The sequence below is a fragment of the Aquila chrysaetos genome, chromosome 3 (genome assembly GCF_900496995.4).
Source record: "Aquila chrysaetos chrysaetos chromosome 3, bAquChr1.4, whole genome shotgun sequence".
In the NCBI taxonomy this organism is placed as follows: Eukaryota; Metazoa; Chordata; class Aves; order Accipitriformes; family Accipitridae; genus Aquila; species Aquila chrysaetos.
In genome coordinates, this window is record NC_044006.1 from 9,387,213 (window position 1) to 9,412,505 (window position 25,293).

Here is a 25,293-nt window from a genome sequence, read left to right on the forward strand (position 1 = left end):
GCGGCCCCATTTCCCGATGCTGCCGCGGGCCGCAGCGCTGGCGCCGGGCGCCTCGCCGGGGCTCGGGGGCCGCTCGCCGCCGCCGCCCGCCGGCCTCGACGACGACGAGGAGGAGGAGCCGCCGCCGCGGGGCCGGGCCATGGCGAGCGGCGGCGGCGGCGGCGCCGCCGCCGCCGAGAGCGTCCCGCGCCGGGCGGAGGCGTCGGGGCCGCAGGCGGAGGCCGCGGAAGAGCCCGAGGGCGGCAGCCGGCGGTGGGGCGCGCAGCACGCCGGGGCCCGCGAGCTGGCCGAGCTCTACTCCCCAGGTGAGGGCGGCGGCGGCGGCGGGCTGCGCCCCGCGGGGCGTCCGGGGAGGAGGGCGGGTGATTCCCCTCGGGGGGCTGCGGGCCGGCGCCCTCCCCTCAGGGGCCGGGTACCTCCCCTCAGGGGCCGGGTACCTCCCCTCAGGCCCGGCTCTCCTCGCCCCCGCCGCAGGCCGCTCTGAGGCAGCGCGGCCCCTCCCGGCGCGGCTTCGGGGAGCCCCGGAGGAGCGGGCCGGGCCGGCCCGGGCCCTGCTGGGCGAGGCGGCCCGGGGCTGTCGGCGGGGGGATGCCGCGTGCTGGCGGCCCCGCGTCGGTCTGCCGCCCGCCCTCCTCTCGTCCTGGGCAGAGCTGGGGAGCGTGGGTCCTTAAAGCGGGTCTAAGAAACGGGCCGCGCTGCCGGGGTGGAGGTCGTCAAACTAGAAAGGGCCCAGAACGAATGCTTTCCCCTTTAAAAACGTACGGACGGAAAGTTAACCTTTCCGTCCAAAAGCAGGCGTACAGGTTTGGTTGCTGAGCAAGGTAGCAACAGAAGCTTTCGCTTCAGAACATTTATTCAGTGAGCTGCTCTGAGATGCCCAGTCCTGGCACCTCGGGAAGGGGCGGAGGGGTGTTTGAATCTTTTGTTTTGGTCTTGTCTTCCTGAAGCTTGCTCTTCATCAGAGCTCAACGAAGTGACATCAGCCGTTCGGTTGTGCTATGGAAATAATTGGAAACTCCTTACGATAAAATACGTCACTTGTTTTTTGGCTCACAGTGTGAGCAATGCTAGGTATTCTTGCCACTGAATCCCTTCACAGGTGAAGGATTAGGAAAGGGAAGACACGTTTTCAGCATCTCGCAGTGTCCAGCAGGTCAGCTGAACAGCTTAGCTTGCGTATTCAAGGCAATTATTGGAAAAGCAGGTGTTCTTACTTGCACAGAGCCAAGTAATGATAGGAGAACAAAGGCATTAGTTAGTTTCAGTTTTCTAGACTGTTCAGGGCAAGTCTGCCCATTTCAGCTTGTATTGGTCATCACTTCCTTGCCTTGAGAGAAGGTGGTGTGTGACGTCTTTCAGCTGATCTAGATATGCAGTTCTGATCCAGGCTGTGACTGATTCTTGTGCTTTACAGAAGAGCGGTCACTAACTGTACTATTGTATTGTGCTCTTGCTCATAAGGAAAAGATTTTCCGCCCCAAACAACTTGCCACCCTTACCTTTAGCTGTAGATGGAAGTTTCAGGGAAGTCTGTGAAGTAGTATATGCATAGTGATATCTATCAGCAGTGAGCTGTGATAATAGATGTGCAATTTTTTTGTGGCATTACATAAATAACTTACATAAACGTTGTCAGAGTATGTGTTACAGTGGAAGCACATGATGTGGAAATACTGAATTCTTATGAACGGGGATCACATGTAATTGTGCAGAGTCAATATGACTCTCTTGAAGCATGTACTTTGTGGCTTTGGTGCCTTAGCCCTTCATGTGGGACGTACTTTTAAATTTGAGTGCTCTTTAAACGCAAGTTATCAGTGCTGACTCTGCTCCTTTGACTGATTCACCTTCCCAGCCTGTCCAGAGCTGGGGCTGCGTTTCTCGACTCGGATATCTCCAGACAGTCGTCTTGGCATTCCTATGTTCAGAGTACAGTGGTGTTTGCATAAACTGAACTCGTGGGACTTGCTAGTAAGGAGCCTAGTGTTTCCTGCAGTCAGCTAATTGTTCTGTGAGGATCTGCCCACTTAGCTCCTCTAATCAGGCTGTGGGTTTCTTATGCAGGAAGTGAGTGTTAATTAACTCTTACTTTCGTTACTCCAGGGATCTCTTTATAGAATCTCCCGCATTGTGACCTGATGCTGTCTTGAAATATGCTTGTTCTTGTGTCTTAATTTAATTTTACAATTCTCTCCTCTGCTACCGTGGAGGATGTTAATTTACATACTCATGGCGTTTCTAGAACAAAACTCTGAACTGTAAAAGTCTTTGTTCACACTTCTTTAAAATATTGCATTGTAGGCACATTGGGGATAATACTGATCCTCCTTTGATGTTCCTAGTTTCCTTTTCATTGCATGGTATAGTTGAGAAGAAGGACTTGATTTAGCATTTAGGAGGAGAAATTTGATCAGGCAGTAGGTCAACACAGAGGAGTAGTAGGAAGGAAGCTCCTGTCTTGAACACATGCCAGATATGTGAGTATGCCTCTGCTCCTGTGGGAGGACATGCACCTCACGTGTAGTCCTTCCTGATTGTTCCCCTGTATGTTGCTTTGCCTCAAACTCGAGTGGTGCAAAGTGTATAAGGCTGCAGGAGGGAGTGGGGGATGGACTGCAGGGTTAACTGCTCTGGGAAGCCCTGGGCAAGAGACAGCTGTGCTGACTGGCCCCCTAAAATAGGTGAAGACTGACCTGTCTGCTGCTGAGCATGTTAAGAGCTAACTACAGCCAGGGCCCTTCTGGGCCAAGGTGGCAGCTCAGATCTCCTTCCTGGATTTAGGCATTAAAGGTCTGTTTCTGATGCCTTAATCCGTACGGGTCTTGCACTGAGCATTCCCTTGCTCTCAGCATCAGTGCCTTGTGAGGATCTAGCAGTGCTTGACAGGCAGAAGCTTTCTGCTGCTGATCTGAATATTCAAAGCGTTACCATACTCTGATGTGTCTGTTCTCTTTTTATAGGCAATAAATGAGTTTTTTGTAGAGGTACGAAGTAGTACAGCAAGGTACAGCAAAGAGAGAATTTGTGCCAGTTCTTTCTCTTTGCTTATTCTGTCTCTTGCCATCTCAGAATGGCTGAGAGGTCGCAGCCTTCTTCCTGGGAGCAGGAAGGCAAAGACAAGAGCAGGAGTTAAGTAAGCAAGGTTAAGAAGTATACTTGCGATGTTAGGAAGGCAATTCTAGGGCCACCAAATACAGGATGATGCTTTTTCCTGTTAGTACAACAGCTTTATTTACAAGCTCTGAGATTTTAAATGTTACAGATCATAAGGTGATTTAACTACAGGGCATCTGAGACCAGAAATTGGCTCCCAGATTCAGCCATACCAGCAACACTGAATATTGAATGAAATGCAAATATGAAAAAAGATGTGATGCAGTGGAACATTATGCCAGCAACCACAGGGGAAAGGAAACTAGGACAATGAGATGATGTCTAATTTGTCCCTGTTATTTGGGCAAGGGCAGAGGGAAGGGGTTAGTAGTGGCTCGGGGAAGAGGAATGTCATTTAACAAAATACGCACAGCTCCCATGGATAAATAAGTTTCTGTTTCAGTTCCCTGTCAGACAAATGGAGTGAGTCATCCAGGCAGTAGAATAGTCTGTCTGTATTATTTCAGACTTTAAAATGTCCCCTCAGATAAAAGTAAAACATGTTTTTTTCCTTTTTTTTCCAACAGGAAAGAGACTACAAGAATGGATCTCTGTCATCTTATGCTTCTCTCTTATCTGTTTCAATTTTTACAATCTTCTCTTCTACTTGCGACTGGAACACACACCCTCTGTTATTGTTGGGATATGTAAGTAGGAACTGTTCACTGCTGTGAACAAGGCAAGACTGTTGTAATGGTGGAAAAAAATGTGTGATCTTTTAGGCTTGACTTATTATTGGAAAGGGAGAGGGTCGTTTGTGTGTGTGCAATTGTAGTGCCTCTGAAACTGAGACCACCTGCAAAAATTGTTACTGCTTTCTGTCTTTCATTTCAGTGGCTTTGCAATATCTCAAAGGTGAAGTTTGTAAAGTAGCTACTTATGTTTGGTGTTCTTACGTAGTTGTTGCAAGTGTAAGGACTGTTGAGAAGGAAAATAGCTGTCAAGACTGTCAGAGTTGGAAACAAAATACATTGATCAACAAAAATGTTTACAAGGACTTTTCAGAAAGCAAAAGCCCAAGAGAAATCTTACAAAAGGTTTCAGGCATCAAACTGGCTTGATTTCTTGGGACTGGTAACTAAAACCAAGTACTTTAGAGTATTATGCTTTCATGTCAGGATGTAAAGTTTGGCCTTTATCCTGAATGATGACTTTTTTCCCAGCAATATAAGAAAAGTTGCAGCTTTTTCTTGTGGTAATAAAAGTGACTCTTGGTCTCTTAGGATTTTGTTTGATTGGAAGCATAGGCAAGCAAACTCAGTCTAATATCTTTGCTTTAGTTGTGTAGAGGTGTTTAAATTGGCTGGATCTTGGCAGTACAGAGCTAGCTGGTCTACATGCAGTGTGAGTTGGTGATTTCACCTTTTCGGTGAAGGAGAGGAAGAACTAGTAAAGGATTCTAGTTTGATGCTGTGCAGCTTTACTGATAGAATCAGGAATTGCATGGAATTAGCTGAAGGAAAAACTTGCCTCAGAATAAGCTGGGGGTGAAAAGGGACTCCGCAGCATTCATTACATCATTCAAAGCCTAAACCTGTGTACAACTTGAACATTGCTTAACACTCAGAGCAAAACATATCAGTGTTTACCTGAGTTTTGTGTTATTAGAATAGTATTGAAATGCTGTTGCACAGAACCTTTCTTGAGAACAGGCAGAAGAGAGGGCAGTGGAGCAGGCTGAGCTGAAGCAGGTGGTCATCTGTGGCTGACTCAGTCTGTTGGCATTATCTGGGCAGCAAATGTTACTGGTAGCTCTATGGTCGTGTATGTATGTGTGGGAGGGGACGTTGGAAAAGGAAAGAGGATTAAATTTAGAAATCGGAAGAGTCAGATCTGCAAGGCATACCTTTCATAACTTTCTGGTAAACTTCCAATATGGGATGAGAGAGGGAAGAGAATAGTAACTCAGCGTTTCACCAGTTGTCTGCTGTACTTGCGATGCATATTGAATGCAATATTAACTTCTTGTGTTGGGTGTGTATAAATATTTACATATTTTTATATGAATTGCCTTTTTAACTGAAAGGAGAACAAATGGTGTCATTCATTAGGACACTGTATAAGCTACCTACAGGTGTTGAGCTTCCATGCTTTATAATAAAAGTAACTTTTCTATAAACTGTGTGACGTCTTGTATGTTTTAGAAGAGAATGGTACTTGTTCATAATCACTGTTGTAAATTGCTAATGATTTAAAAAAAAAGAAGCAAAAGCACAACAGCAGATTCAAACAGTGATGTATGATAGATGCTATGAATTTTTGCCAAAGCTGAGAAGTGGCAATTCCTGATGGCTGTTTAAAGGTTACTGGCTTTGTGTTGGGGCTAAGGGGGAGCAGTGTCCTCCCACTATGAATCATACCAGCTCAATTGGGCTAATTTAGTCTTGCCTACTCTCAGCTGATGAGGTGGAGGTGTTGGGAAGAATGGAGAAGAACATGGCATGAGAACTGCTCCATTATGATGAGGACAGATGTAGACAAGAGAATCAATAATGATGGTTAACCTGTAGGGCAATCTGTTTGCAACTGGCTTTCATCTCAAAGTTAATATTGATAAAAGCTTGAGTCCTCTGATATCCTGGTTACCAGTTTAACTGATAAAGCAGCCAATTCACTGATAATATTATTTAAGTTGTAGTGAATGATTAAAGTAGCAGAATCTGGATTCTGTGTAAATAAAGTAGTGTGGAAATAACTGATAATATGTACAAAAATAAGTGCAATAAAATAATAAATGCTGCACGCTATCTTGTTTTGCTGTCTTCCTTCGATACATTATTTCTCCAGGTAAAGTGTGAATGATGTCTATAATTCCCAGTGATGATTAGGTTTTACTAAGTTCTGTGAAACTCATCTCCATGAATGTCCTGATTCATAAATACAGCATGCAGTACAATGGGTAAGAAAGGGAATATTGAGTCACAGACATTGTCAGATGTGTTCCTATGGAGAGCTTTCCTGAAGCTTAGATTGGAATATTGACCTTTGAGTTGAGATCACAAAATAAACATTCTGCTAATTAAATACATAGCTGTTGATCAAGTTCACATCAGCTCTTTGGAAATCTGAAAGTGATCAGTGATCCCATGGGCTGGATCTGATCTGCTGCACAGACCTGTTAAGATGCATTGTTGGGACCCCTGTGTACTCTTATGTAAATATATATTTTCTTTTAAGAAATAGGGAGTAGTTTGAATCTTCTGCATCACTTCACCTAACTTAAACCCTATATCTATAACTAAAGGCAGTGTTATATCTTCTTTTTGCATGCCTTTAAAGGCACATGTAATTGTAACATAGGTAATACTGTAAATACCTTAACCTAGAAATTCTTGGGACAAAAAAGATCTGATCCTCCTGTTGCTGGCAGTCTGAAAGCACTCATTTCCTTGTGTGATGTGAGCAGGCAGTCTGCTAAGAAAGGAGCTCATGTGGCCTGCTGTCATTTGCTGTGCTGAATCACCTGCGGGTACTCATACTGTGGAGTGAGGGGAGAACTTTATGGCGTTGTTTTAGAATACCTTTTGAAATGGGTTTTTTTTCTGCTGACTAAAGATGATCTTGCTGGAAAGGAAAAGGCATGCTAGTCTCTTGTCTTCCAGGCTAGTTTAGCAGAGATGAGGCAATTCCTTTCTCCTCCTCGCTATAAAAAAAAAAAAAAAGAGAGAGAGAGAGGGCAGAGGATGGATTTATTTTGTTGTTTCTGTGTTAAATCCAGTCATGGCCTGTTCTGAGTATCTTCTGCTGCTGAGGCGCTATGAAGATTTTCCTCTTCGTGCAAGCTAGCAATTATGCAGATTTGAATTTAGTATTTTATTTGCATGCACACGGTTAACTCCAGGGCAGCCTTGGTTAGGAAAGCTGGGTGTGATGGAGGTTTAATACCTGCATTTTTTTCAGCTGCAGCTGAACTGTCCTGCTGCAGTGGGACACCACCCTAGCAGTACTGCAGAACCAGTGCGGCCTCTGCCACTGTAATACAAGCTCAGTAGTGCTGGGGACAAGGCTGGCATAAGTATTACTTGTGTGATAAGCAGAAAAGGCTCACCAAAACATGTAGGATTAGGCTTGAAAGCTCTTGTACCTTCAGGTGAGTTTGTGGTGTTCAGCATATTATTCAATATACATGAGTTGTGTATATATAGGTGGTATATTAATAGCATCTAGATAAAAAGTTTGGCAAGTTACACCATGGATTCTGGTTTTCATTTTTGCCTCCCTCCTCATGTCTTCGTGTAGGGTTTCAAAGCCTTTTTTCCAAACTGGTTGACTTGTTTCTGACATTTGACTTTTATCTGCAGCCACGTTTGTTCTTAATAGATACGGTTTATTGCAGCCTAAAAAAAAAAAAATCAGTTAAGTTTGTGTTGTAACCTCTTTATATTTGTAAGAACTGCCCCACATAGGGCAGATATCTTTAGAAACATCTCGTGACACAACACAAGATAAAATTAATCATTGCTGACTTGAGAGATGGGAAGCTAATTTTTTAAACCTGTTTGAGGTACACGTTTCATTATTGCAGATGTTGTGGGTTAGCCAGAGAGAGCGTGCAGAAAGAAATCACTTAGTTCACTTTCAAAACAGAAACTTGTTCTGATCAAGGCCCAAAACCTTTTTGTTTCAAGCTTGAGTAGCTCTGCAGAGCTGCACTTGGTTAGCTGCTTTGCAGAGCCAATGATGAGTGTGTAATACATATGAAAGCTCTGGCACACCTTGGAGTAAAAGCACTCTAGAGACCATCAACGCTTTATGAAATGGACTGCTGTGCATGTGGATCAGCCACTTCAAAGTCCTGCTGCCCTACAGCGAGAGACAGAACTGTGACGATGTCACTTCGCTTTGGATTTACTTTGTACATTAAAATGAATTTCCACTTGAAATTTTGATTTAAAAGGTCCTCGAAATTACACCAGAGAAACCTCAGTTAACAAAGCAAAATTATCCTTTACTTCATTGTTGGTCCAAACAAGCCAAATCTTTGTTGCCTGCTGTCTTACCCCCCCTGAAGTAACTATCAGTTACTTCATAGCTGTAGGTAACTGTGTTGTCCATCCTAAACTGTATCATCTCTTAAAGATGGAGACTCCACAAGCTGTGATTAAATAGGCAAAGCTTTGATTCTACGTTTTGTTACACTTTGTATTGCACAAATAAAATTGCATTGCACTGGCACAGTTTGTATTATATTGTCTTCTGTTGATCCATTTTGTAGTAGTTGTGTGTGTTAACTTAGGAGCTCTAGGCCTTTCTGGCACCGAAGGATGCTGGATGCTGTTGGTCTTGAAAGCGGAATTAGGGAGTGCACTTGCTGGTTTGCACTCAGGCAGGTGGTGTTGGCACCAGTCGCCTGTTCTTCATGTAACTTGGATTAGGGGACGAACTTCTCAAGCATGCCAGCAGCTGTTCTTGGGCAGGGTGGGTGAGGGCTGTACCCTGATGGGGTAGAGATGAGCCCTTCTCCCTGCCTGAGACCGCTTACCCTGGTAGCGGAGGGAAGCTGGTGGTACGGCCCCATCTGTGCTTTCCCACTTGTGTGGGCAGCGGACGTGCTATTGCTCTTTATGTCAGCAGCGGGGTCTGGGACAAAGAAAGCTCTGTGTGCTTGCCGAGTTGTCAGGGGCTCTCTTAAAGTTGCAGGGGACTTTGGCTCCAGGATTTAAGAACTATAGGTCTCGGTGGCCCTGATTCGCTCAGAATATTGCCTCTTGCACTTCAAAACACAAACACGTGTTGGAGCGTTGCCCTGATGGAGGGGGTTATAGCAAGTGGCGCGAGAGCGATCAGCTTCGGTGAGAGAGTGCAGGCCTTGAACAAAACCAGCATTATGACTGCTTATGTCCCCCGCCAGGCAAGCGTTCAGGTATTAGGTCTCCTCTGGGTGCCACCCTGCGTGCACAAAACTGCCCGCTGCTCCGAGAGCTGAGCTCGCCCTGCTTCATTCCTGGGAGCACTTTAAATGGTTGAAACCAGAGGATTAGTTTGATTAGTCATACTAATGAAGGTATTGGGGTTTTTTTTTAGTGAGGGAAAATTTGCTCTTTGTTATCATTTAGTATCCATTGTTCTCCGTTCTTTTAAGCACTTTCTTCTGGGGTGGCTTAATTGCTTTTTCTAGTAATGCATTTTCGGGGAGAAGTACACACAATGGTACTTTTTGTTTAAGAACCTGAGGCCTAGGTAAATTTGTCAGGATTTTGTCATTTAAATGTGCCAGGTGCTTCACAAGCACTCCCATCAGCTGGAGGAATAGTAGGAATAGCTTACTTTGTGCTAATAGACTAAGATTAAAGACATGCAAATAAAATTTGGCAGTTCCTATCATTAAGTTTATCAGGTAGTGATTCTTAGCCAAGTCATGCTTTTTGGTAGATGAATATTTGCTTTAGGATCTGCTGCTGTTCAGGGGAGACGATACCCTGATTCCTTGGGGATCTCCTTTTTACGGGTAGCTTCTGGCAGTGTCACAAGCTGCGTGGCTTCTGCCCTGAGGCTGGCGTTCAGGTCTGTCACAGTTAGAGGTGAGGTGAGAGATGTGGCCCGTTCGCAGGTGGCATTGCTGGGAGGCAGTGGGTTATAGGGCTTTCCCATGGCGGGGAGTAACTGGAGCATACAGGGGAAGGAGAAGAGATGTCTGCTGTATCTTGCAAAATAAACTTGTGTGACTTAGGATAGACTTTTCCCATCTCTGGAGTGCATGTATTATAGACATAGCTTATTTGAAAACCCAGTTATACTGTAATATAACTACTATATATAATAATACATAAAATATCCAGGCCCTTCTTTTATTTCATAGTTCAGGTGTGTTCTCTGCTTACTTGTACTGTTAGGTTCAGTTCTGACTGAATGTTTCTCAGCTTCAAATAGCCAAAATTATTAACTCTTCTTTTTTTGCTTTTAAGCTGCTACACTTTTTATACTTGTTGAAATGTTCAGGGATTATTTTCGTAGCCTCCGAACTTGCCACAGTACCAAACCCCTGCCTTCTCTGTACTGAAAGCTGCTAAATGTGGAATGCAGATGACTAAGGCATTTTATTTTTATTTTATTTTTATAAGCATATAAGTAACAAACCGCTGTCACTTTAGCATATTGATTTTTTAGAAACCAATTTTCCTGTTGTGGAATTAGCCACTCCTCTGAGTCTTTAGTGCTCGAACTAGTTCGTACAGTCACTGATTAAAAGTGGCTGTACTTCTCAACGATGTTGCACAGTAGCATCACGTTATTTAATAACATCTTATGCTGGTTTGTTTGGGGTTTTTTTTCCTCCAGAGACTCTAACTGAATTTTTACAGTAAATATGAAACTCTATATACTCTACTGTAAGGCTTCTGGGTTATAATTTGAGAACTCTATCTATGCAAAGCCAGGCTTACACTTGGCTCTGTAAAATTTCAGTGAAGTACAACTTTTTGTTGGGAACATGCAAAATAGTTTTCTCTCTTGAACACCTTGTACCTCAAATATCCCGCTCTCATTGGGCTTCCCTCCGCTCGTGCCTGGGAGCAGCCGGGTTGCAGGAAGCGATATGTGACTCGCTCACAAGGGAAGCCGGCCCTTCGTTAAGGTTGCAAGTTGCAACCTCTCAGTTTGGCACTTAAGCAAGGAAGAGGAGGAGCGGGGGCTCTTCTGTGACACAAACCCCTACGTATTACCTGGTTTCTGAACAGAGCACAAGCGGGAGCAAAGCCGCCTTGTGTTGGTTATGTGTTTGGGCCAGCTGAGCTTCACGCCCTGCGACCCACCGCCCGGCAGGTGACTTGGCTGTCTGGGTGCCAGCGGTCGTGCTGGGGCACGTCCCCTGACTCAGGCAGGAGGCACTTGCTTCCTCGGCCGTGTCCGAGGGTGCTGCTGTGCCTGTAGGCATGCCTGCGCACAGGATCGCAAGTACGGAGTGGCTGGAAAAGAACAGCCATGCTAGCAAATGCGTATGTCAGTCATGTGTTCGCTTACTTGAAAACATCTGCTACTGGTTGAAGTTCATTTGTACACCTTTGGTCCCCCTCTATGCTAGGCCTTTTCTCCTGATTCAGCAGTCTACTTCCAAAACAAAGAAATGCTGGTGTTTTGAGCAAGTTCTACAGCTTCCTTAACTGCAACGCCTTCTTCGCCACCTCCTGTGTTTTTTAAGTACTCGCCTCCTCTTCAGACATAAGCCATAGACGGGCTGATCCCACCGCTCGTCAGGCTGGAGTAACACTAATGTGTTCAGAGCAGTATTTCTCTAATGCTTTATTGATCTTGCTTCTAATGTGTGTGAAGCTACCGTTTGCAGTTCATATATATCTATACTGTGGATATCCTGCTTTTTCTGACTTTATGATTAACTCTTGATTCATGTTCAGGGCTGTCAATCTTATCTCACCCTCCCAACCCTGATGAAGGAGCATCAGGATCTTACACCACCTTAGAGAAGTAGCTGAACACCTGTGCCTTGGTTTTCCCATTTTAACTGAAGGCAGTGCTAGCTAGGTATATGAGAATATTGAGTTCAATTCACTGCTGTCTGATGTGCCTTCTGAGTCTGGAGACAGGTTGCAAACTAAGTGTTATGATGCTAGTCATGTCTAACCTTTGGTACAGTTTTTGCTCTTTTATTACAACTCTTCATACACAACTGCTCAAGAGTGAGCCAGCCCTTCTGCAATACAGCTGAAATACGGTTTCTGGTAGTTAGGTTTTTTTCAGATTGCCTTGGTATAATGCACTGCTTCAGGCACCCTTCATTCTTTCCTCTTAGCTTTCTACCAGCAGACATCAAAGTAACATGCAAAATATGTATTGAACTGTCAGTATTTTGCCTCTGTTTTTGTTGTTCTTCCCGCTGTTATTTCAAGCTCTGATAATGCAGAGTGCTGGAGGCGATGTGGGTTAATAGGGTGATTACCTCAGCAAGAATGGTATTTTAGTTGTAAAGCGAAATGTTGTTTGGCTATCTTCCCCCTGAATCAAGGCTGTTTGCTCTTTCAGCTGCTAGGTGCGGATCTAAAAAGCTATTGTGCTCCACCCTGTCTCACTGTAGCTTACATGTGTGGTCTGAAACAAAAACAAGTGTGCAGAATTTACTGCTTAAAAAATAAGCTGTCTTCAGTATCATAAGGTGATACATAAAGGGTGAAATGTGTCCTGCTGTATTTAAGAGTTTGGGCCAACTAGATGGTGGATTCAGCAGTGGGGATTGATTTATAATATGAAAAGGAAGCCTTTTGGTGTAGTAACTGTGCCACACTAATCCTGATTTTATTTCTTCTCCCTTTTTGAAAACAAAAGGCGAGGGGAAGGACTGCAGAGGTGAGGGATCAGCTAAGCAAAAGGTAACCACAAGGAGGGGTATATCTGAAATACGCTGTGCTGCATGCACTGTAGGTAACTGCTGTGCCCTGAAGATAAAAAGCATTTGATCAATAGTAACAGAACAACCTTGTCCTTTTTCATGTTCTAAAAATTACCTGCTCTTTAGCAATCCTGCTAATGTTACAAGAACTTCATTAAACTGGACTGTCAAGGCAGCTGACTTAAGTATCCTGACTGGAGTAGGAAAATCAGGCAAAGTCCAGATCATGACCAGGGTAAATAAAAGTTGTATGATTTATGGGGAAAGATGCTCATTTCTTGTTTTATTTCCTGGCATATCTCGGATTGCTTTTAAGCTTCTCTGAGAAAGGGAGGAGTAACAAGATGCCTTGGAGTGAAAGCAAGGTGAACCAGTATACTAACAATTTTAACTTTTGGTTTGGGTTACAAGCGAGTTGGAATTGTCTTGCCTAACAGCTTACCAGGCAGAGGGGTACCTGCGCATCACAAAAAGCCTCAATACTATAAATGAGAAGCTGTGCTTGAAGAAAGTCTTCAGACACATAGAGAAACAAATGCTGGCTAGCGGAGGAGAAAGCCAGGAATTCTAGCTTCACAGACATCTGAAGAAGAGTTGGTGAGGCAGGCAGAGCAAAAAATCAATTTCCTGCATTGCCTCTAGTTTTGCAACTGTGTGCTGTTTCTGGTGCAAAGACTATGTTATAATGGGTGACTTCTGTAAACAACCCGATTTTTGTAAATATCAGTGGGGAAGACTAAAGAGCTATGTTGCAGCCACTCTGATCTGGCCCTGTGATTACTTCTGTGGTTTGCATGGACTCAGAGGCTTCTCTGAGAACTGCCTGACATGCCAATAGTAAGTGACTGTGCTTTATGCTCTGAGCACCAAATGAGAGTAGGGAATTGCTAACTGAGCTGCTTTGAAACATACATTTTGAACACATAATCTTTGTATTCCTGTTGCTGTGACTCATTTAACAATAGACTGCAAGATCAGTATATAGTGCTTTAATTGGCATGAACTTTGTATATGATTTTGAGGGATTTGCACTGAGATCAGACGCTATCAGTTCCCAGGTATATCATATTTGCACAGTCCGCAGTAGCTATTTTGAAATCTGGGTCATGCTTCTACAGAATTCTTTTAACCAGACCTGCAGGTAAGAAGTGTGTGCTGCTTTCCCCTTTCAGAGCCTGAATGCTCGCTCCACAATCACCAAGTATGCTTGTATACATATTCACTGAGTGGTCGATCTCAGAAAAAACGAACAGATCTTTCTGATATTTTTATTAACCTGGAAGGATGGCACTGTGGTGAAAAAGGATCCCGATTCTTAGTCTGGTTCATTCTTCAGCAAATCTAGACTCCATCTAGACCTGGTTAATCCCTCCTGAAACATGCTTAGAGCAAGATGTGCAGGCCTGAACTGGTACCTCCTGGTGTTTCTGTTCTTTGAAGGGCAGGGTCTGACGGTCTTAAATCCCTCAAGCATAGAGGTCCCAAGGCAGTATCTCGCTCTTTGCTGCATTGCTATAGCCACATTGCTATGCTGTATGCCACATTCCCCTGGCCTCCCCATTAAAACCAAGGGAACTTCTTCGGCAATCTTCTCTGAATTTTCTTCATCAAAAGCATGAAGAGCCTGGCAGTAGAGCTCATGCAGGAGGGTATCTCAGACTGTGTTGGAGACTTCATTACTGAAGGGGTTGGCAACCTGGGAGTCGGACGACTTCTGCAGGTGAAGCGTTATAGGTGTCTCTTAAACACCATCTGACAAGATCTATGGCTAACTGGAAAATATACAGCTGTTCTGATCAAATAACATGTCTTATGTCCTTACTTTTAAATGCCGGGATTGGCCAGAAACTTGGGTAGATAGATTATCCAGAACATGAAGGCAAAAATGGGACGTCACGTGCGAGAACTGAAAATCGTCTTTACTTGACAACAGTTTTAAAGTTATTGTGGTTGGCAGCTAGAAAAATCTTTATACTTGTTGCAACAAATTCTGTTTAATGATGTATCTAACTTAGTATGCAAATATTGCAAGTGTACAGTGTCTCTTACAGAGAATCGTTAGCATGGTTTTGGGGGCCTTGCCTACAGCTTTGCAGATGCCACAGTCTTGGAAGTTGTTTGATGTTCCGATCTTATTTTGTAAATAGTATTGCTGTACCCAGGAGTGGCTTCTTAATTAGCACTTATCTGTAGTCATTGGAGTTCAGTGCTTCTTGTTTACAGACATAAAGGACCAAGGGAGAAGAGGAAGGGTCTGCAGATAGTATTATCTGTTGGAATGGCTTTAGCAGCTATTTATTTTATAGCCAAGTAATCTGTTAAACACTACTGAAGAAGAAGGTAGGCAGATCTGAGTGATTCAGTTCTAACTTACTAGTATTTTCCATACCAGCAATTGTGAAGAGTTGTCAAGCTCTTCTGTAGAAGATGGGTTAAACACAAAATCTTGCTGTAGATTTAATGAAGATTGTAACTCCCCAAATGGTGTCTTGTTAACCTTTTTTTCCTAGTTGCCTGGCCTTATGTTTATTCAGATTGGGTAGATCTCATGTGCTTGTAAACATCTAAGAGGTAGATAAACAAGTAAACTTGTAAAATGAGTATAAAATGTGAATCCATCAGTAAAAATGCTTGTGTATATCTAACTATCTCTCTCCTCATTCAAGTTGCAGGAGTTATTACGGCTGACTTTCTATCAGGATTATTTCACTGGGGAGCAGATACCTGGGGATCTGTGGAGCTACCCATAGTCGGAAAGGTTTGAGATTTTTATCCTTAAGCTAGAAAAAGTTAAGAAATACTTTTCTGAAATACTTCTGGTATTCCCAGCTGTGTTGGACAGTGTATATAAGCTGTCTCTTTCTTGCAGTCTTGCCATTGTAACCAGCTCTCCCACCTCCAGAACCCTCTGCTGCTAAATGGCACGGTATATTGCTGGTAAAGTGCCATGTTTAAACTTGCCCTAGGTGACATGTGCAAGGTGACACTGTTCCATTTTATCACCTTGTTTAAGGTTTGCACACAGTTTTGCAATAGCAGTGTTTGCAAACCTTCCCAAGGTACTGTGGGAATGGTCTGTGATACCACAAGCATAGAAACCTGGCTAGACTAGTCTAGATCTTCAAAAAGGCCAATAAAACACAGAGATGTGGCAAATTGTTCCTGTGGCTAAACTCTAAAAGCTGTTTTGTAAAACATGAAGATGCTTCAGTAAGGAATCTTTCCAGTTCTCTGTGCTACTGGCCCCTATTGTAAATGTAGTAGTATTAGAATGGTGATGACTGAAGATTTAGATTTGAGATGTGTAATACATCTGCAGCTACTGTGGTGCGTTGACCCTGGCTGAACACCAGGTGCCCACCAAAGCCACTCTTTCACTCCCCTCCTCAGCTGGACAGGAGAGAGAAAATACAACGAAAGGCTCATGGGTCGAGATAAGGACAGGGACATCACTCGGAAATTATGGTCATGGGCAAAACAGACTAGACTTGGGGAAAAGTAATTTAATTTATTACCAATCAAGTCAGAGTAGGGTAATAAGAAATAAAACCAAACAAATCTTTAAAACACCTTCCCCCCACCCCTCCCTTCTTCCTGGGCTTAACTCCCACTCCTCCTTAACTCTCTACCTCCCTCCCCGCAGCAGTACAGGAGGACGGGGAATGGGGGGTTGCCGTCAGTTGCTGCTGCTCCTTCCTCCTCAGGAGCAGGACTCCTCACACTCTTCCCCTGCTCCAGCGTGGGGTCCCTCCCACGGGAGACGGTCTTCCACAAACCTCTCTGGCGTGGGTCCTTCCCACAGGCTGCAGTTCTTCATGAACTGCTCCAGCGTGGGTCCCTTCCCCGGGCTGCAGTCCTTCAGGCACAGACTGCTCCAGCGTGGGTCCCCCACGGGGTCACAAGTCCTGCCAGAAAACGTGCTCCAGCATGGGCTGCTCTCTCCATGGGGCCACAGGTCCTGCCAGGAGCCTGTTCCAGCGCAGGCTTCCCACGGGGTCACAGCCTCCTTCGGGCATCCCCCTGCTCCGGCGTGGGGTCCTCCCCGGGCTGCAGGTGGAGATCTGCTCCACTGTGGACCTCTGTGGGCTGCAGGGGGACAGCCTGCCTCACCATGGTCTTCCCCACGGGCCGCAGGGGAATCTCTGCTCCGGCGCCTGGAGCATCTCCTCCCCTTCCTTCTTCACTGACCTTGGTGTCTGCAGGGTTGTTTCTCTCACATGTTCTCACTCCTCTCTGTGGCTGCGGTTTCTGTGCTGCAGCAACTTTGGTTTTCCCTTCTTAAATCTGTTCTCCCAGAGGCGCTACCGCTGTCGCTGATGGGCTCAGCCTTGGCCAGCGGCAGGTCCATCTTGGAGCCAGCTGGCCTTGGCTCTGTCAGACATGGGGGAAGCTTCTAGCAGCTGCTCACAGAAGCTGCCCCTGTAGCCTCCCTGCTACCAAAACCTTGCTACGCAAACCCAATACAGCTACAAACGCCAGATGCTTAGTGGAGGGTGCACTGACTTCTATAATTAGCAATAATCTGTTTTTTAAAATAAACTTCTTCATGGCTACCGTTAATTACTCCTCACAGTGCTCTATTAGAAGGATCTCTTTAAAAAAAAAAAAAGAAGTATATGGGATATTCCTTGTAATTATCCAGAAATACATGAGCTAAACCAGCAGAATTAAGATTGTTAGTTTTAGGCTTATTTTTGTTCACCTTCAGTAGACTTAGTAGTCTTTGAATCCCTGTATCTGGACCATAGTTTAAAAAAAAAAAAAAAAAAGGCACTGCAGGAGCCTATGCACAGGACACCTTTGCGTAGACTGTGCATGATGTATGTGTTTAAGGCAAACAAGTATATTTGTTTTACTGTCCCAGTCCTATCACCTTTGTTCTGTCTCCTCTGAGATTGTGTATTCAGATGTGATATCTACTCCTAGAGGAGACTTTTGTATAGTCTTTTTGACTTACATTGATTTGTCTAGTCATTTAACTTGCATTTAGTCTGTTAATGCTGTCATCTGTAGCCTATACAAAATGTTAGGCTGAATTTTCAATTTTTTTTAGTGTTTTCTTGGTTTATGCTGCTTAGCAAGTGAATTTGTGAATTTCACAGGCTTATTTTGTCTGTGAAATTAAGATGCTGATGCTTTGTTTTTGAGATCTAGAGACTAAAGGTCCTAAGTGAAAATTAAGAAGAATAAAACTGAAAAGCAATGAAAAACTGGATTTGAGTCTGGGAACTGAATTGCTTTGCCAATGTAAATTGAATTATCTGAAATGTTGTGATCTCAAAAGTTTGAATCCTGCTTACGTGCTTTGTACTATGGAACTCTCTTAAACTCTGTCATCAGATTTGAATGCATGCGAGGTTTTGGGATTTTTTTTATATTTTTCTTTCCAAGATCGTTATTGAGGCATGGTGTTGTGTTTATCAATTTGTTTTTTCAGGCTTTCATCAGACCCTTTAGAGAACATCATATTGACCCTACAGCAATTACCAGACATGATTTTATAGAGACCAATGGAGACAACTGCTTTATGACACTAGTCCCATTGGCAAACATGGCGTACAAATTTGTTTCTTTTTCCCCAGGTAAGTTGTTACTTCTGACTTTTGCATCTTTAGCATTTTTGTTGATATTTAAATGAACATTTGTCTGTGTGAAGCTAGGAGAAATCAATGAATGCGAGATGACAAGTAATAGCTGTTGGAAGCATGATGCTCCTGGGAGGAGGGAAGGAAACTTTCTTCTTGAAGTTGGGGCAACTAGAAGGTGGGACAGCTAGATTCTCTAGCTCAGCAGAGTATCTGTGGCTGAAGAGTCTTGCAAAGAAGCATTAGAAGTTACAGTAAATACTCTTTTTGTAAGAGGGATCAAACTGTGTGCATATAGGGAAACTCATTGTTCTCAAGTGTATAAAAATGCTTCATCTCTGTGTAAAAGTACTTTATTTGCAAACTAGAAGTGCAAGAATTAAAGGACTAATTTAGTTTTATAGATGGTAAACTCAGAGTTTGACTTCCTGTTTATGGCAAGTTGACAGACATTGGCACTTACCAGCCTGTCCTGTGACATTCTGGAATTGCTTATGGCTCACTGGCTCTTGTGACACTTCTGCCAAAGCAGCTTTGTTGAGGCCTTTGTTAGTTCCTCCATCACCACGCAGCTCTGTCTAGGCAAGACATCATTTTCCTAGTAGAGATTTACCTTTTCGTAAATGGTATTTAAAGATACATATCTTGTTTTGCAGAGGCATTATGTGAAACATGTCCTTGGGAGTGTTATGTCTTTGCCCTTATCATCTTCATAACCATGACGAACCAGATTCACAAGTGGTCTCACACGTACTTTGGTCTTCCACGCTGGGTCATATTTCTACAGGACTGGCATGTTATCCTGCCACGGAAGCATCACAGGATCCATCATGTGTCTCCACACGAGACGTACTTCTGCATTACAACTGGTACTGCCATCTGGTTCATACTGCAAGCTCTCTTTAGTAGTCTAGTGCAATTCACCTGGCAAGATGTAATTTAGTGACAGCCTCTAAAAGACCTAGAAAATGACATGGTGAAGATAACTGTGCTCTTAGACACACAAGCTCTTAGCAAAACTGTAGTTGGTTTTGTTGCGTAAAAAATGTGGGGGGAAGATTTGTGATTGGCTAAAAGCTAACTTTCAGCCTGATAGGATAGTCAGTGGTACTGAGATCTGATTGCATGATACCTTGGTAATGTCATGCTAGTAATGGATTTTGTTCATTAAAGTCTTAAAGTTGCTGTGCCTTCAAAAGAGCCTATCATCTGCAAGTGCAGCTTACCCTGAATGCTCATTTCTGAAGCAAGGCTTCTGGATTTTCAGCATTCATTCATTCTGATTTGGGGCAGAGGAGTGAACAGGCTTGCAGAAAACTGGCTTTAGGTTCCTCTTATATCTATATTCAATTTTATGCCCACTGTACAGGCGGGGTATACTCAGTCACCAGTGTTGCGCAATCCTGAATAAGTTATCAAATTAATGAAACAGCTGGAAGTAAACCACTCTGGTTCTTCATTCTGTCATTGGCTTTGACCAACAGTTTATGTCGGTTTTGAAATCTCTGCCATGAAACAAATCTAGTTCTGATAACCAGAATGTAATGTAAAGTCACGGTACAGTTAAGAAGCGTAACTTGACAGATGATGGCAAAAATCTTGCCACCCTAAGAGCTTTTTTTCAGTCCTATTATGTCCTGAAAGTTTAAACCTGACCATTATTAGCAGTCTTGGGCTAGTTGTGTTTTTTCTCATTAAAAAAAAACCAGCATGTGCTTCTGTTCACTCCATGCTTTTTGTAAGTGTTCATACCATACTAGCCTGGCATAACAGCATGATAGATTGTATACTTGGATTTTCCAGTGGAGGAAAGTGCTTCTGCAGCCCTAATTCTCTTTCTTCTAGGGCAGAAGTGAGGAGGCAGACAGAAATACGCAATCAATATGCTATTTAAAAGGGGCCTTTACAGAATAAAATAGGACTAGTTATTGTAATGCACTTGTTAGTGACTTAAGAGTAGACAGCCAAGTCCAAAGAATATACTTGGTTTCAGAGCTGACCTGTGTACCTAAATGTCTGCCACTGTATCATTGCCAGGGAAGGTATCAGATAACGGAGCTTTCTGGCATTCCCAGTGTTAAAGCTTTCGGACTGACTGCCATTTTTAGACACCAGGAAGGAGTCATCCATTCCTTGAGGGGTGATGGCTGTGTTAATGAGAATTGCATGGGCTGATTTCCTAAAGGGCATCAGTATACAGTGAGTTGAGTGGAGCTGCTGGATCGCAAGTGAGCTAAGGGAAGGTCATGTCCAACTACAGAAGGTGGCTGAAAACAGCGCCTGTTTCAATAGGTTGTTAAAGCTGTAGTTGTGTCCAATTAGGAACAACCTAGCTCTGTAGAAATATGGTATTTTTCAGCAGTGAATATCCTGAACGTTCTCTCCCTTTAGTATTTCTGTCCCGTAATAGCTATACACGTAGTCTAAGACATCACCAGCAAGAACAGTTGTTTTCCTTCTGCTGGCTGTGTCACCGCTGTAGGGATGGTACTCAAACCTGGCAGAGCTGGCTCTGCGGCAGCTTTCCCATGTTCCAGCCTTGCTTGTGCTATCCTGCGTTTTAGCTCTGTCCTCTAACACGAACCGCTGCTGCTAGCTCACAGTTTCCATTGTGGTAACAACTTCTTCATTCCTGCCTCTCCTTTGGTTTTGTTGTCTTCCATTTTCCAGAAATGTACATGAGTGAAGTGTAACATGTGCTTATGGAACAGTTCTCCAAGTGTGGGGATAACCGATATAACCCTGTGTACATCCATCTCTTCCTGGTTGTAGGAAAACTTCTACAGGGAAATAACATTTCCCAGTGCTGATTTCTTTTGGTTTTCCTAGTTTTACAATTGTTGTGGTTTAACCCCAGCCAGCAACTAAGCTCCCCCAGTGGAGGGAAAAAAAGGAAGAAAATAATAATAATGGTAATAATAAATATAATAATAATAATAAAAGAATTGGAATATACAAAACAAGTGATGCACAATGCAATTGCTCACCACTCACCAGCTGATGCCCAGTTAGTTCCTGAGCAGCAATCCCCCCTGGCCAAGTACCCCCCAGTTTATATACTGGGCATGACATCCCATGGTATGGAATACCTCTTTGGCCAGTCTGGGTCAGCTGCCCTGGCTGTGTCCCCTCCCAACTTCTTGTGCCCCTCCAGCCTTCTTGCTGGCTGGGCATCAGAAGCTGAAAAATCCTTGACTTTAGTCTAAACATTACTTAACAACAACTAAAAATGTCAGTGTGTTATCAGTATTATTCTCATACTAAATCCAAAACATAACACTATACCAGCTATTAGGAAGAAAATTAACTCTATCCCAACCGAAACCAGGACAACTATTTAATAAAACAGAGGCCTAAAGTTACTATGCAATAAAACCCTGTGAAATTGCTTCTTTGTGCACTCTCCTATCAGTTACGTGTAGTTAGGTTGGCATCAAAATACAGTATCAGAAAATCAAGTTAATGTGCTAATAAGTATCCTAAAAGTTGAGGCATAAAGCTCTTCTGAATTCAGGGTGAGGCCTATTAAGCTGGTGTGAGTTCCAGCCTCGCAGTCTGTACAGTGCAATGTTTCTACAAAGCATTCAAAATACCCTAAATCTGTAGGCTAGGAAAGATGCATTAAACTCCTGTTGCATGCGGAGCGTGATGGCACTTATTGCCGTTTTTACATAAAATGGTAGAAGCCTGTCCCACATCACCCTGTTACAGCCTTTCTGGTTACTGGGAAGCAGAAGCGCCCTGATAGCAGAGTTGTACAGCTTTGGGAGCGTGCTGCTCCCACTAGGTGCTGCTCTTTTAATTTGGGAAGTGTCCTATGTCAGCTACTGTTAAAGGCAGCATGGTACTACAAAAAGATTTCCCCATCACAGGCTTCGCTAGCAATCAGTTATAAAAACTTTAATTTTGCCCAAGGTCACATTTAAGTACCTTAGAAATGAAAACTGATGTTGGAACTATCTAAACATGAGGCTTTGTTTAAGAAAAAACTTTGTTTTGTTTGCTGAGCCTTAGTGGTGTTAGGTCCCAAACAGAAATCTTTATTTTTATTTTTTTTATTATTTCTTTTTTTCTAAAAACTGTGGTATTGATAATGTATTTGAGATTTCAGAGCCATGTTGTGTGTATTTACTTTCTTGCTGTACTACCTAATGAGAAACACAGGGAAAAGCTGAGCTGGCTTTGCTGATGGGGAAACTAACTGGGGAGAAAATAGCTGAAATTGTTGTGTTGGGGCTTTTGTTTGGTTCCTTAAATTTCAATACTCAAAGGTGCTACTAATACAAATGTCTTGCTTCTAGCGCAAATCATTCAGGTTGATGGTCTGTTTTCTGATAGCTTTGCAATGGCCATAGAGTAGTCCACTTCTGAACTCCCCTTACATTTACCTTGTGTTTAATTAAAAGAATGTTATGAAATAAACATTGTGAGGCATTGAACTTTGGGTGCTATGACAAACTAATCCTTTTCTTCCTTTGCAATCACTTAGGTTGGCTGAACTATCCATTAGAGAAGATAAGATTCTGGAGGTGTTTGGAGAACATTATCCAAGGAATTACTGGGGAGAAGCCAAGAGCAGATGATATGAAATGGGCTCAGAAAATTAAATAACTTTTGCCAGCCTTCTGCAATCCTTAACTTGTTGCCAATGTTGTTTTTTAAAAAAAAAAAAAAAAAGCCATCAGCCAAATTCAAGACCTGCAAAGAAATAACAGACTCTAAAGCACAAACTAAAAAGTGCTAACACAGACTGTAATGAAAAGAACTAATTCTTAAAACAATACTTGAAATGAAGATGATTACTCTTACTGAGCACCTTTTTGTTTAGCCATGTCTGCTTACATCTTAGAAAATGCTTCATCACTGTATCTCATAAGGCTATCAGGCAAGCCAGAAGGCAGGACAGTCACTCCATTGGTACATGGTGGCATAGTAAACATGTGTTGTATCAACATTATTTAACACTTCAAAAATAGCTTGTTGCCTATGACCTATAGGGGGAACGGTGACAACAGTTTGTCACTTCATGTTTGAGTCCAAATACGTTGCATGAAAACAGTGTGTCAGAGTAATGGAAGCCTATAAAATCATCACTGTTCAATGCACTTAGTAATTGATAAAGTTAGAGCTCTGTCTTCGCTATCATGTTAAATCTAATTGATGTGATGTGGAACAGACTTCGAGAATCCCACTCCACCAGTGGGCCACGAATCCTCAAGTGTCTTCAGCTTCCCTTAAAATAAAATTGTTCTACTATCGACGTGGAATTGAGCAAACCGTTTCTGCATAAGCCTTCAACTTAACAAGCCTCTGAGGAGAGGGAGGGCACCCAGTACAACACATGCTCGCATTTGTTCATGTGGAGTGCTCGCTGATGAGTCTTCTATTAAGTGTTTCCTACCCTGACAATAAATGTTTAAAATAGTTCTAGCATTGGGCACATTGCAAATAGCTGTATTAAAGAGCTCAAGGTATCAAACTTGTAATGTTAGAAGGGAAATGTCAATGACTGGTATTTTGTTCTTTTTTTTTTTTTTTTTTTTAAGGTGCTTGCTTGTTTCTGTAAATAATATAAAGCCTTAATCTCTTCTGGTGTAATGGAATAATATTTTAATGTGATGTTTGAATGTATATAATATATTTATAACAAAGCAGTTGGATAATACTAATCATGTTTGTTAAGTTTTGTTGCTGTTCTTCATTCATGCATTGTCAGCACTTAGTCCAAGAACCTGATCACTGTTTACAAAATGCTTCATGCTGTTCCAGCTACCTGAAACACTTCGCAGCCTGTTAAGTCTTGTTTAGGTTGAAGTGATCAATTGTTTGTCAGCATTGTAGGAGCTTGACACTATATTATGCCAGACTTCAACAATTTTCAAGAAGTCCAAGTAATTCTGCTTTGGATGCTAAGGAGTAACTCTGCTGGATTGCAGGCGGAGAAGTTCCCCTAAGAACATCCAACAGGAGCTTGATCAAGTTAATGTGATTTGCATCTTGTTTAATTCTTTCCTAAATGGAAGCTTACTGATGGTCAAATCTAAGACTATTTTCCCTTCCCTGGCTGTAAATTGTGTTGAATTCAAACTGTCTTTCCCTGAAGAGCGTGGTAAGGTGTTTTTGAGTCACAGGTTTAGACTGACCTTGATCTCAACTTCTTCAGATACGAAGGACCACAGCTTCTGAAAGGGTTGGGACTTGGCAACTCTCCTTCAGTGGAAACTGCTGAATGCAGATGTGTCTGAGCTGAGTTCTGCAGATTAAAATCACAGTTGGTACCTTGGATACAAAATATTGAATGTGTTTAAATGATTCAGACCCTTGGAGAACTTTATAGCATTCCATGAAACTATTGTCTATTCCAGTTGTCACAGTCAATACCAGGTCTCTATGTAGCTTTGACAGTAAAGAATACTTCCACTTCAGTGGGAGTCTCAAAATGCATTTAGTTGAAATTGGAGGAGGAGGAAGGAATACTCCTTTAATGCTGTTAATGTGGAAGATGGGTGTGTGATTTCATACTGTGTTTGGTGAAAAGAGCAGGTTTTCCCCTTTTTCTCCCACCCATGCTATCAAAAGCCTTGGCAAAGGAGGCCATGTGTAAGAACACACCATGTATAAGAACACAGAGCACCTGGGGGAGCAACCAGGAGGTTGCAGGCTTGGTTAGGGAAGATTGTTGCAAGCTGGCAGGTTTTTAGTTAATTATTGCTTACTTCTCCCAGACTAGGTGTTTAAGAGGTGTGATTTTGTGCCAAACCTGTTGGCTCAAAGTTGTTCCTAGAAGTAGTTTTGTCTCTACTTGTTTTAATTTCCCGGCACTGACTGTTTAGCTTTATATTAAAAAAAATTGAGATGTGAATATAAATTTGGGTGGGAAGAAAGGTAACTTCTGCTATCATGGAAGTCAGCGTGGCGGTCATTACTCTGAATCAGTGAAGTTAGATCTGTTAATATTTGCGGCTGAAACTTACTTTAAATTTCTTTGGCGTAACAGGTGTTGAACTGAATATATGCTGAATGCTGGTGAGGTGGGGATGCAAACTACCATGCGTCCCGAGCAAAGAATGCTTCTTCCTCTTCTCACCTTCCAGTGTGAGTGTCCTTCAGTTTTAGAGGTGTAGCAATGCTTAGGAAACAACATCTATTGCTGTGAGTACAAAGAACTGCAGTAGTTACTTCTGCCATCTTGACAGAAGTTTAAACTCGTGCCTG

General features: G+C 43.0%; 1 protein-coding gene across 2 annotated transcripts; it reads left to right on the forward strand.

Annotated features, from left to right (window-relative positions):
- On the forward strand, positions 1 to 23,747 carry LOC115338769 (plasmanylethanolamine desaturase-like). Of its 2 annotated transcripts, XM_030007587.1 has the most exons (6): positions 1 to 305; positions 3,681 to 3,800; positions 15,160 to 15,251; positions 17,931 to 18,075; positions 18,735 to 18,947; positions 22,568 to 23,747. In XM_030007587.1, the coding sequence occupies exons 1-6, from the start codon at positions 17 to 19 to the stop codon at positions 22,687 to 22,689; spliced, it is 981 nt and encodes a 326-aa protein (XP_029863447.1). In that variant the 5' UTR covers positions 1 to 16; the 3' UTR covers positions 22,690 to 23,747. The 2 variants fall into 2 exon arrangements, with proteins under 2 accessions (XP_029863447.1, XP_040978463.1); XM_041122529.1 differs by lacking the exon at positions 3,681 to 3,800 and having other exon boundaries at positions 17 to 305.
- The last annotated feature ends 1,546 nt before the right edge of the window (positions 23,748 to 25,293 follow it).